General features: G+C 41.9%; 1 protein-coding gene across 10 annotated transcripts in view; it reads left to right on the top strand.

The window, feature by feature from the left end:
• The window catches only part of FANCC (FA complementation group C), a 218,132-nt gene that overhangs the window by 165,349 nt on the left and 39,286 nt on the right, over positions 1–13,497 (top strand). For all 10 annotated transcript variants that reach the window (XR_008509829.2, XM_024251894.3, XM_054520284.2 and 7 more), the window contains one exon: positions 2,005–2,169. Coding sequence is in view for 9 of the 10 variants with exons in the window: in XM_024251894.3 (XP_024107662.2) it covers positions 2,005–2,169 (165 nt within the window). In the remaining variant the exon portion in view is untranslated. The remainder of the gene's footprint in view (positions 1–2,004; positions 2,170–13,497) is intronic.

Genomic DNA, 13,497 nt, shown 5'->3' with positions numbered 1-13,497 from the left:
CAATTACTGTCTCACAAGTTATCAGGAAAATGCAAATTAAGGCAAAGAAATAGCAATTTTTGTTCGTTAAATTTGCAAGAAATAGAAACAAATAATGATATAATTGGAAAGGGTGGAAAAGTAAATTGGTGTGGTCTGTTGCAAGGCAGTTTTTTTTTTTTTTTGAGACAAGGTCTCACTCTGTCTCCCAGGCTGGAGTACAGTGGTATGAACACAGCTCACTGCAGCCTTGACCTCTTGGGCTCAAGCAACCCTCCCACCTCAGCCCCTCCGAGTAGCTGCAACTGCAGGTGTAAGCCACCACACCGGCTAATTTTTGTATTTTTTGTAGAGATGGGGTTTCTCCATGTTACCCATGCTGGTCTTGAACTTCTGGGATCAAGCGATCTGCCTGCCTCAGCCTCTCAAAGTGCTGGAACTTCATGTGTGAGCCACCACCCCTGACCTTGGAAGGCAATTTAATATGCAAGTACTCACACATGGGCACAGACAGGCATGGGCAAGGGTAGCACCACAGCCCTGTCTGAATAGTGAAAAACCAGAAACAGCCTCAGTGCCTACTGATAGTGGCATTGTTAAATTACAGAACATGTTTGTTTTAATAATAGGCAGCAAGTTTTTAAGAATGAGGAACAGCTATATGCTCTATACTGTGGTGCCATTTGTGTTTCACAAGACACAAGACTAAATTTCTGTATTTACAATTACATATGAAAATACCTAGAATAGCCTCCACCCAGAACTTTCATTTTATTTATCATTCACTGGAGATGGATTTGTTGAGCATGTGCTGTGTGTGAGGAGTTATCCCTAGGTGCTAGGAATAGAGTGGTGGGCAAAGTAGGAGAAGCTGCCTGCCATTGTAGAGCTTCTGCCCTCAGAGGAGGAGGCGCACCATGAGTACTACGAGGGAATACTGTGTAGGTCAGGTGGTGAAAGGTACCAGGAAGAGAAGTAAAGCACGGGTAAGAGGGCACTTGAAGCTCGAGTGTCCAGTGTCGCTTTCTGCAGTCCCAGGCACATCCTGTAAATGTGCACTGTTCGGTACTGTAGCTGCCAGCCACCTATAGCTGTTGAGCACTTGAACTGTGACTAGTGCAGTTGAGGAGCTGGATTTTTAATTTTATTTCATTTTAATTCATTTACATTTAAATTGCCACACATGGTAGACAGTATAGTGACATGGGATGATCAGAGAAAACCTCACTTAACAAAGGGACATTTGAGCTGCAACCAGGGAGCTAATCATGTATTTCAGGCAGAGTGAACAGCAGGACTTTATTTGGGGCAGTCAGAGGCAGAAAAGACAAAGGTAAGAGTGGAAGGAGATGAAGCCAGTGAAACAGATGGGGACCCACCATGGAAGGACTTGCTGGCTAGTGAAAGACATTGCTTATTCTCTACATGAGGTGGGAAGCCATTGCAAAGCTTTGAGCAGACAAGTGTTGTGATCTGAATTTTTAAAGGGGTGCTGGAACTGTTCTGATGTTAAACTATAGGAATGAGTGCAGAAACAAGAAGTCCAGAGGCTACTCCGTCACCCAGGCTGGAGGTGGTGGTGGGTTACTCTCCACTTAGGAGGGCAGTGATGGAGGTGTTCAGAAGAGGTCAGATGTGTTGCTAGTATTCACTGATGGATCAGATGAGGGGCCTGAGAGAAAGGGAGGAATCAGGATTTGGGCCTGAGCAAACAAGATAGCACTGGGGAAAGGGAACACTGGGAAGGGAATTCAGGAGTTGTGTTTTGGACATCTTAAGTGCCTGTGGATATAAAGAACAAAGTCCTGACCATGAATGACACTGAAACAGCAATGGCAGCTAAAAGATTTCTTCCTAAAGAATTGGATAAAAGAGAAGTGTTCATCGATGCTGTTAGAGTCATCCTCTTTATTTAGAGGCAGAACAGGTGATCTGTCTTTGACCTTTTTAGCATGAAGGTTTTTATATGTCCTTAATTATGTGTGGCTCTTAGATTTGAGTGATTATTTCTTATTTCTTCCATAGAATGGCTCCCGAGCGAGTGGCGTCCCTGTCACGAGTTTGTGTCCCACTTATTACCCTGCCAGATATTGACCCCCTGGTGGAGGCTCTGCTCATCTGTCACGGACGTGAACCTCAGGAAATCCTCCAGCCAGAGTTCTTTGAGGCCGTAAACGAGGCCATTTTGCTGTAAGTGGTGTTCATGTTTCCCGTCATCCTGCGTCGTTTTTCCTTTTCTTAGAAGGCTGCGGTGTGTTGGAAAGACTGTATGACAGCAGCGTCCAAACATTTTTGTCTCAGTACCCTTTATACTCTTAAAAATTACTGAGTATCCCGGCCAGGTGTGGTGGCTCACACCTGTAATCCCAGCACTTTGGGAGGCCAAGGTGGGTGGATCACCTGAGGTCAGGAGTTTGAGACCAGCCTGGCCAACATGGTGAAACCCCGTCTCTACTAAAAATACAAAAATTAGCCAAGCATGGTGGTGTGTGCCTGTAATCCCAGCTACTAGGGGGGCTGAGTCAGGTGGATCGCTTCCACCTGGGAGGCGGAGATTGCAGTGAGCTGAGATCGTGCCACTGCACTGCAGCCTGGGCAACAGAGCGAGACTCCATCTCAAAAAAAAAAAAGAAATTACTGAGGATCCCAAAGCATTTAATTTTTTTATTTTTAACTTTTATTTTAGGTTTGGGGGTACATGTGAAGGCTTGTTACATAGGTAAACACATGTCATAGGGTTTTGTTGTACATATTATTTCATCACCCAGGTATTAAGCTCAGTCCCCAATAGTTAACCTTTTCTGCTCCTCTCCCTCCTACCCTTGCTCAGGTAGGCCCCAGTGACTATTGTTTCCTTCTTTGTGTTCATACATTCCCAAGAGTTTTAAAAATCTGTTAAACCCTTATTAATATTTATCATATTTGAAACTAAATTTTTAAAAATGTGTTTCTTAAAAAATAAAAATAATTTTATTACACGTTAACACAAATAGCTTATTTTTATGAAAAACAATGCTCTTTTCCATGGCAAAAAAAAAAAATGTTTGACAAGAGCAGCATTGTTTTTACATTTTTGCAGGTCTCATTTTCTACCCTAAGACTGCTGAATTCTCATATCTGCTTCTGGTGGGACTTGTTGTTTTGGTTGAAGTGTATGAAGAAAATCCAGCCCCACATAGATAGTAATTGGGAAAGGCGGGAATATTCTAGTAGCCATTGCAGATCATTGTGGATAATTCTGCTTTGATAGCTCACCAAAATTTGAAAATGGTCATTTTTTAAAGGGTAGTTGCAATGTGGAATCTGAAATTATGTCAGTTAACTTTCCATACTCTGTTACATTAAAACCCATTGGTCTGTCTTGCACTTTCAATGAATGGATCTTTTTTGCCAACACACATAATTTTGTAGCATTATGCATGGTTCATTTGGAAAATCTTCATTCATTGAGTTATGTATATCTTCCAAACATTGACATATTTCATTATGCAGTATCAAAACCTATAGTCATTACTGCCACCATGGAGCTCATCAGAAATGACTTTGAGTATTGGGAAGCTGTCAAGCTTATGTTGGTGGACATAGATTTTCCAAGATTCTAATTTCTGCTTAAAAGCTAAAATTTATCATGGGCTACAAACACTGTCAGTCGTTTTCCTTAGGGGGCTGAGTCACTTTGCTAATTATTGAGAAAGTATGTGCCTAATCCCAAAATGTGACTAACCACTGCCTGTCTGCTAGTCATTCTTTCAGGTCAATTTCCATGACAAAAAGTGGTCAAGTGAGCCCACCACTGAAAGAGTTGTGCAGGTGTACAAGTGGAGTGCTTCTCTCCAGGCAACCATTGTTTTTTGTTATGAAGCAGAAGTGCTTTATGCACACTTTCCTTTTCACCATACAGAATTCTTTTTTAAAAGTATCCTTGAGGGCAACAGTTTAATAAAATCAGTATGTTAAACTGCTTCATCAAACATTCGTATGTGAAAATGCGGTGTTTCGACTGTGTGTGTGTGGTGGTGAAGAGTAGCGTGAGGGCTGTCTCCACTCTGATTCCCACTGAGACGCAGCTGTGTTACCCACTGTTGCTTTTGCGCTATCAGTGCAAATGTCAACACGGTTATTCCAGGAAAAACCAGGAGATTCAAAATAGTTATTCAGTACTTTATTTCCCTACCACTTGGGTGTGTGGCCAGCTTTCATATAAAAGAGCTTCCGTGCTTAAGTTGGTGCTGATACCAGACAACTACAAGCAATACAGTAAGTCCAGAGATTGTATTGTAAGGCAGAAGTACAGTTCTGTTGGTGACATATTAATTTATCACATCTGCATTTAAATTAATTTTTTTTTCTTTAGACTCTGAATGATTGGTCTCAAACTGATGTGGCAGTTAACTTGCACCATAACAGTATTTGAAATATTGTTGCATAAGACACAATAAGGTAAATCATTAACATCTGTAAAGGCAAGGGAAAAATAACTTTCCTCACATTTTTTGTCTTTATTTACAGTTTAGCCCACTTTCTCTGTAAGCAGCTGTCTCCATCTCATGAGTCAGAGAATTCTCTGATGTGTCAGTTTCATCTTTTCTTTTCTTTTCTTTTTTGAGACAGAGTTTCACTCTTGTTGCCCAGGCTGGAGTACAGTGGCGCAATCTCGGCTCACCGCAACCTCTGCCTTCCGGGTTCAAGCGATTCTCCTGCCTCAGCCTCCCGAGTAGCTGGGATTACAGGCATGCACCACCACACCCGGCTAATTTTGTATTTTTAGTAGAGACAGGGTTCTCCATGTTGGTCAGGCTGGTCTCGAACTCCTGACCTCAGGTGATCCACCTGCCTCGGCCTCCCAAAGTGCTGGGATTACAGGCGTGAGCCACCGTGCCAGCCAGTTTCATCTTTTCTTGATGAAACATCTGTAGGATGAGAAATTGAATCTTTTAATCCTCATTTTTAAAGCCAATGATCCATTCTTAAATGCAAGAAAATACATTATAAATAAATGTTACTTTTCAAATAGAATATTGTAAAATTCCAAAATAATAATCTAAAATATGTATTAAAATATATAAGTAAAATATATACTGTATATATACATACAAATATCTAATAAAATTATCTAAAATAACTTAGATAAAATTTAAAAATTAGAGAAGTTTTCAAAATTAAAAAATATATATTACTACAAAACCCAACAAAGTGTACTTATTTCTTCTTATGTTTCCACGTAGGCCCAAGAAAAATATGAGAATTTTTAAAATAATGATTTTTTCTTTTAACGCATCTCAGTTCTTCCCTCCCTCTCTGGAAAGGGTTCTTTGGACCCCACTCTGAAAATTGTTGCATGGCCTCTGACTACTGCTGTAGTCATGACTCCAAGTTACGAGTGGTTCTGTCTGCAGTGTTTGAAAACACTGTGAATCCACCATGTGGTGTAATTTGCAGAGCCCTCTCAGTCTCAGATAATGAGATCCAAAGCATTCACATTTCCGAATTCAAGGTATACATGCAATGTGATTTTAAAATGATACTTACTGCTTATAAACCTGACATTTTGTTAAGAATACTGTGGTTTTTAAATCATTTTATTAATACTGTTTATGTTTTCAATTCTTTTTTTTTTTTTTTTTTTTTTTTTGAGATGGGGTCTCACTCTGTCACATAGGCTGGAGTGCAGTGGTGCAGTCTTGGCTCACTGTAGTCTCAAACTCCCAGGCTCAGGCGATCCTCCCACCTCAGCCTCCTGAGTAGCTGGGACCACAGGTGTGTGCTACTATGCCTGGCTAATTTTTTGTATTTTCGGTAGAGACGGCATTTCACCATGTTGCCTAGGCTGGTCTTGAACTCCTGGGCTCAAGGAGTCCACCTGTCTTGGCCTCCCAAAATGTTGAGATTATAGGCATGAGCCACTGTGACAGGCCTAATTCTTTATTTAAATACTTTCAGTGAGAAATTGGAGAATTGTTACATATGTAGACCCTTCCTTGCTATACAATGCATTTTAAAAAAACAAAACTACAATACCATTATTACATCTTAAAATTGACATTAGTTCCTTATCATCATCACATATCTAGTCAGGAATTAGATTATCCTGATTGTCTTAGAATTTTTCTTCCAGTTGGTTTGTTAGAATCAGAGTTCAAATCAAAAAAAAAAAAAAAAAGAGTTCAAATTTCAAATCTACACATTGCCTTTGGTTTATAGTTTAAGTCTCTTTCAATCCCTCTTTGTTTTTTGTTTTGAAATCATTTGTTGAAATAATACGGTTGTTTTCCCCACTCTCAGGTGGTAAAGCATGTCCGCCCTCTTGAGTGTGATAAAGGGTGCGCGCCTCTGGAGCGCAGTCCTGTGGGCTTAGGTGGCTCCCTTGTCACATTCTCAGTTCTCACATAGTCAGGCCTGTTTTGTTACCTTCTGTTCTGGTTCTCTGGTCTCTTGCATGTGCGTGCGGCAGTATCACTGCTTTAGTGCTGGCATCAACTGTGTTCAATACAAAATAAGGATCATTCCCTTTGATTTCTCTTCTTTACCAGGGTTGTTTTTAGTTTGTTTTGCTATCATTGCTTGTCCTATATTCCACATAAACTTTGAAACCAATTTTTCTAGTTGCAGGGAAGACACTCAGTGTTGTTGGGGGAAGACTCCTATAAGTATATAGATTATTGAGAGAGCTGGCTTTTTCATGTTAAGGCTGTCTGTCCGCCTGTTCAAGAACACATATGTTTTTACCATTTGTTCAGCTTTTGTGATCTGAAGGGAGTGTTGTATATATTTTTCACACATTGGATTTACACATTTCTTGTTCCTAATGTTTTGTTGTATTTGTGTTTTGAATGTTTTCACTGTCATAAATGGATCTTCTCCTCCATCTTCAAATACATTTTCATTATGTTGTTTGTTGCGTTTGGAAAACTAAACAGGCTCAAAACCACCGTTGTTCTTACAGTTCAGAGTATTTCCATTTTTTAAATCTATAACTCTTAAAAATTAGGATACATATTTTAATTTCAGTGTATATGAAAGGTTATAATCCAGGATTTTGTGAAAGTGAGATTTAAAAAGAGAAATAGAAGATTAAGTCACTTGATGTTTCAAAAAATGGTCAAAATGCAGGTTTCATGGCGAAAAAAATAAAATGGCCTTTTTTCTACCTACTCTAAACCTTCTGTCAAAATTCACCCAGTAAGTGGAGTGAGCTTCCTGAGGAGTTCGAGCATTATATTTGGTCCTTATGTGAGATACTGAGTAAAGGGCGCTGTGAACGTGCGGCGCGGCGCTTGATTCTTTCCTCACAGTGCCGGACACCCACAGTGGAGCACACGCTTCATGGCCCCGCCGCTGATCACACCAACTGGCGTTTTTACTCTCCACGGCGATTTTTCAAAATACTTACAAAGAATATTTTACTAAAATGCTCTTGCCTTTCACTGTGGCAGCTCCCTTCTTGATTCATCTAGGAATATATTTCACAGGAGAATATGGTCTCAGCCACCCCCGTGTCTAGCCTTACTCTTTCAGCAAGAGCTGAATTAAAGGGAATCTGGAGGTAAATACTCCTGGTCCTCTGTGAAACCCCAAAAGCTGTTTGAGAAATCACTGGCCAGGCGACGTGCTCAGAGAACAGCTACTCCTGCTCCAGCACAGTGCTCAGAGGGACGCTGAGGGCAGCGGCTCCCAAGCAGGCCCACACTCCCTTGCTTGTAATTTTGCTTGTGATAGCATGTTCTCCTTCAACAACTCATAAAATTTATTTGGTTTGGAAAATTATGTCTGCTAATCCATAAGGGACAGACTGTCCAGAAGTGCTGGGTGGTCTTCAGTGTGTCCAAATCCTGTGGCTTCAGCTCAGCAAGTTCCCCAAGCAGTGCCGTAAGAGCTGGAGCCTCTCCATGGATACTTTCCCGTAGACGGAACATCCCAGCCACATGTTGACACAGCGAGGCTGATCCAATCAATCAGTGCAAATTACCAGCCTCGCCCAGCACCCCCTCCCCAGATGTGCTGCGTGGTCATTTGGAAACCACACGCTTTCTTTGACCAATGCACCCTACCCCGTGTTTAGCCTTCCAACTATTTGCTTACCACAGTACACCAGTGGAATTTCATCTGTTTGACAATTGGCTGGTGTCTTTGGCCTTGGCTTCCAAATGCAGTCATTATTTTCAGCAATGGGCTGCCTGTCTTTTAAACAGCAGATGCTTGCCCCTCTTTACGGTTTAGATAACCTAGAGGAACTTTTAAATTTCTTGGCCTAAATGTCAACTTTTCATGTCTGTCCCTGGGGTTGCCATCATAGGCACCTGCAGGCTACAGATTGCATAAAACCTTCCTGGGCGGGCTGCTGAGGTCCTTTTGTAAGTCTGGAGTATAAGTACTTCAGCGTGACATGTCCTCTGAGGTCATCCGAATCCACTGCTTCAAAAATACTGAGAAGCTTGAAGACTGGATGGAGAATTTGTTCTATATGCCTGAATGAATGAGACAGTGAACAAGTGAAAAAAAGAATGAAGGCATAACGGTGATCTTGTGATATAATAAGAAATGTGCATTTGGTCTTCATCCAGGCTCCTAAAACCCTTGGAATTTCCTGAGTGATGAGGTGAGAAGAGCGTCTTTTATTATTCATAAGTCCCTTTTCACCACACCTGAGTGTAGGCTAATGAAGTGACTCCTGGTGGGCCCCCAGATAGCCTCGGGATGGGGGCTGGTAGCCAGAGGAACCAACCACACCTGACCCCCAGAGTTCGACCTGATCACTACTGGCCAGCGATTTAATCAGTTGTGCTTACATTGTGAGACCTCCATAAAAAACCTAAACTGTGGGGTTCAAATAGCTTCCAGGTTGGTGGTCACATCCAGGCGCTGGGAAGGTGACGTGCCTGGAGAGGGCCCAGAAGCTCTGAACCTTCCTCCAGGCCTGGCCCTATGCATCTCTTCCATGTGGCTGTTCCTGAATTGTATCTTTCAGAATAAATTGGTAATGGCAAGTAAAGTGTCTTCCTGAGTTCTGTGAGCCATTCTAGCAAATTATCAAACCTGAGGAGAGGATCATTGGAACCTCTGATTTTATAGCTAGTTGGTCAGAAGAATGAGAGGCCCAGACCTGTGACTGGCATCTGAAGTGGGGGCAGTCTTGTGGGACTGAGCCCTTAACCTGTGGGGTGTGTGCTAATGCCAGGTGGTGTCAGAATTGAATCACTGGACACCGAGTTGGTGTCTAGAGAGTTGGGAGCATTGGTTTGTGTGGAGGAAGAAAATCCACACAGTGAGTGTGAGAAGTGCTCTGTGAGTAAAAACAGCTCCTAGTAGTGGGAGTGACTGACATACCAGTCTCTGACCACTCTAACACTCAAAGCTCAGGGGTGGCTCTGAGTGTTAAATAAGGTGGCCATATGATTTAAAATCTAGACCATGCCACTTCTGAGAGTTAAAAGAGATCCCTTTTATAAGTATAGTGGGATAACAGAAATAAACTTACAAACTAGGACAAATACTTACACTAAGATTTAAATGGGTTGAATGACTGTAATATTCTCAGCACAGTGCCTGGTATCCACAGTAAATACCCCTTAACCATTAGCGACTACAGCCACTCCACCCTAAATGTGCCCAGTCTTGCCTGATCTCAGAAGCTGAGGGGAATTGGGCCTGGGGAGTAGCGGGTGCCATAGGCTTTAAAAAATAAAAAGCCAGGCACAGTGGCACACACCTGTAATCCCAGCTACTCAGGAGGCTGAAGCAGGAGAATCATTTGAGGCCAGGAGTTCAAGTCCAGCCTCGGCAATGTAGCAAGACCCTGTCTCTAAAAAATAAAAATAACTGTTAGTGGCCAGGCACGGTGGCTCACACGTGTAATCCCAGCACTTTGGAAGGCTGAGGCGGGTGGATCACCTGAGGTCAGGAATTTAAGACCAGCCTGGCCAACATGGTAAAATCCCATCTCTACTAAAAATACAAAAATTAGCCGGGTGTGATGGCGGGTGCCTGTAGTCCCAGCTACTCAGGAGGCTGAGGCAGGAGAATTTCTTGAACTCGGGAGGCAGAGGTTGCAGTGAGCCGAGATCGTGCCATTGCACTCCAGCCTGGGTGACAAGAACAAAACTCTGTCTCAAAAAAAAAAAAAAAAACCCACAAACTGTTAGCATATTACTGTTACCATTATTGACTCTAGTAATTGTATTATTTTTGACAATGTGTAGTATTAGGTTTTTGCAAACTCATATTTTCCCCCCAACAAAAGAATCACTGAACTAAAACCAGATGTAAGCTTAATTCCCATTGCTGAAAGAGCTAATATGGCTTCCAACAATGCTTAATAAGATCAGAAGAACCTAATTTATGCTTCTTGACTAATTTATGTATTAGTAGTTTACTCATCTGTTATGCTCTTGCATATCAAGTTACCCCAAAAAAGGAGCCTAACTAGAATTACTCTTGAGGAGCCACAGATTCTTTTGAATATCAGCATCGCTCTAGCCATTTTACAAATCAGGAAAATGAGACCTCTGGAAATGAAAACGTAAATTAGAAGAAAGGGCCGACCTACAATCAAGATGTTGGGTTTATGTTTTTTTCAACTTAGATAAGAAAAATCCAGATTTAAGTGTTGTCAAATCATATAGGTGAGTGTTTAAACAAAAGTCAGCATAATACCAAGGACAGAAAGGTGGCAAAGAATTAGTAACTAAAACTCCCATTTCTATTAATATTGTTTATCCATGATTGAAACTGAGAGACTTCCTCACATCCTTTTTTTTTTTTTGAGACAGGGTCTTACTCTATCACCCAGGCTAGAGTGTAGTGGTACAGTCATGGCTCACTGTAGCCTCGACCTCCCAGGCTCAGGTGATTCTTTTACCTCAGCCTCCCGAGTGGCTGGGACTACAGGCATGTGCCACTATGCCTTGCTAATTATTTTGTATTTCTGGTAGAGACTGGGTTTTGCCATGTTGCCCAGGCTGGTCTTGAACTCCTGGACTCAAGCAAACCACCCTCCTCGACCTCCCAAAGTGCTGAGACTATAGGCCTGAGACACTGTGCCCGGCCACATCCTGTTTTTTTAACCTTAATAAGATATGGTCACAAATTTAGTCACAGAAAACTTTACTTTTCTAATAAAAAAATCTGCTGATATTGATGTGTAATTGCCAGACATTCTGGTGTGTTTGGGTTTGGACATTTCTTCTGCTTGTTGGTGGCTGCCGTTTGAGAAGTGAGCTGCTCTGCACATGCAGATGATAATGATGGCAACTTTTGTCTGAATTATGATGCATTGCTTAGATCAGGCTGTTACCTAAATACAACTTTAGGATCAAACAGTGTTCTTTTCAGTTCCTTGGAATTAAGCAGTTCTCCACAACAGTTAAATCCAAGTTTTGTGAGTTTCTCTGGCAACCCAAACAGCCTTGATCTCTTTCTGGTTTGAAAAGGTGGACTATTGCCGGCGCACCTTTGTCTTGGCTGAGGAAGCCCTGGCCTCCCCTCTACTGCTGAGACAGCTTTAGAACACAACCTCTCAGATGGGCCTCCCTCATCAAGAACCTTTCTTGTGAAGAATTTAATTCTGCATTCTGGTTTTGTTTTGTTTTGTTTTTTTGTAGCTATAAAAATATTTGGAGCCAAAATTATTTAGTAAGCAGTTGGACCAGTTTCTTTACCTGCTACCTCTTTTTGTAAAGGATGAGAAAACACAACTGCCTCACTAAACTGAGTATTTGGGGGAAACAAAGTAGAGTTTTCTAAATGTCAAGGAAGCGTCTTTTGGAAGAGTCTGTTGGACAGGGGAGAGCGTCCTGTCCAGGCTTCCCTGCCTCATGGCAGACACTGTCACTGTAAATCAGATTTCTAGGTGGAGCCCTGACTGGAAGCCTACTGCTCATTATTTTAAAGGAGAAAATAGTAATGTATTACACATAAATTCTAAATGTCCACCCCATTTCCTAAAACATAACTACGATACAGAAAACTCTCCCAATTATTAGGTAGGGATTTAGGGGAGTCAAGTTTTTATCTTACTCTGTTTTCTTGAATTCATGATTTTGGTCAATTCCAGGCAGGATGGATGGAACCAGTATAGGCAAGAAAAAGGACAACCTTAGCATTTCTGTCACTAACACATTGAACAGAATGAAATTTTTTAGTTTCCCTAAAAACATTTTTTTCTTTTTTACTTTATTGGTCCTTTAAATTTTCCACAGAATGAATGAATATATATATTTATTTTTATATATATATTTATTTATGTATATATATATTCATTTTATCAGGTCAAACAGTACAGCACAAGGCATATACAGAAAATGTTCATTACCTCCTCCTCCTCATCCTGCAGTAATTCTGGTAGCCATACCTTATGCTTGTTAAACATAAAGTCCATATAAAGCCATTGTCTGCTCATTGTCAAAACAAAAGCAGCATTACACCATAGCCACATCACTCCAGAGCCTGCTTTTTAACCAGCGTGTCTTAAATACCCCTCACAGGACATGGATCCAGCTCATTTGAAATAGGGGCATACTCCGTGGCACGAGGCCCACACTCTGTTCTGCCGTCCCCGTGGGTGCACACTGCAGTGTTTATAGGTTTGTCCTTATCATGTTTAAGGATTGCAGTAAATATCCTCAAACTGATGTTTCTATTTCTGCCAGGCAAATTCACAGCAGTACGATGATTAACACGGGGGTGTGTGTCTTGCATTTTCTTCAGTGGCACCACATGACTGGCCATGTGAAGCCAGTGCCTGCCTGCCTGTGAGGAGGTGCACGCACCCTCTGCCTACCCCAGTACTGGGTGTTGTCACTCTTCTCAGCGCCTACACAGAGAGGGTGAAACTGAGACCGCGTCGGTGCGTTTCCCTTCCTTTACTGTTAATTATATGGGAGAGCTGCACATTTTTATAGGCCATTTGCAGTTCTTTTTCTGTGATTCACCTTTTTATTTAAAGCCAGCCTGGTTCAGAGCACCATGTAGAATACAAATATGTTGGCTCGGCCAAATTCTGCTAGGCAAGCGTATCAAGATGATACTGCTTCGGCGATTCCTTCATTCAGGAGTGATTACAAAGAGTTAACTCACTGAGGTTTTAGAGCAAAATCTATCCAAATATTAAACACGGGTCCATAAACATAATCACTCACAGCAATTAGTAGGGTGTGCTCTGAATCAAGGCTCTAATAAAAAGACAGCTATTAACATACATCGTTTTCAAACTAGAATGGGCGCATCACGCGCTTTACTGACTGGAGTGTGACTCGTGTGCTTGCGTGACTGTGCTAAGCAGGATAGGTCGGTTCTGCATTCCTACCGCTAAGCAGGATGGGTCGGTTCTGCATTGGTTCATGTGAATTTGCTGCTGCTCCTGGCGGCCTGGCCCGAGTGCTGCAGCAGCTTCCCCACCACCACCTGGCAGGATGAATGACAAACACCATGCCATGGCTCTCGGCCAGGATGTGGTGCTGGCAGAAGACCTCTCACTGCAGTGAAATGCCTTTCCAATGACGTACAGTTCGTGTTACATGGATC

Source organism: Pongo abelii, chromosome 13 (assembly GCF_028885655.2).
Source record: "Pongo abelii isolate AG06213 chromosome 13, NHGRI_mPonAbe1-v2.0_pri, whole genome shotgun sequence".
Taxonomy (NCBI): domain Eukaryota; kingdom Metazoa; phylum Chordata; class Mammalia; order Primates; family Hominidae; genus Pongo; species Pongo abelii.
This window is presented reverse-complemented; position numbering and strand designations above follow the sequence as displayed.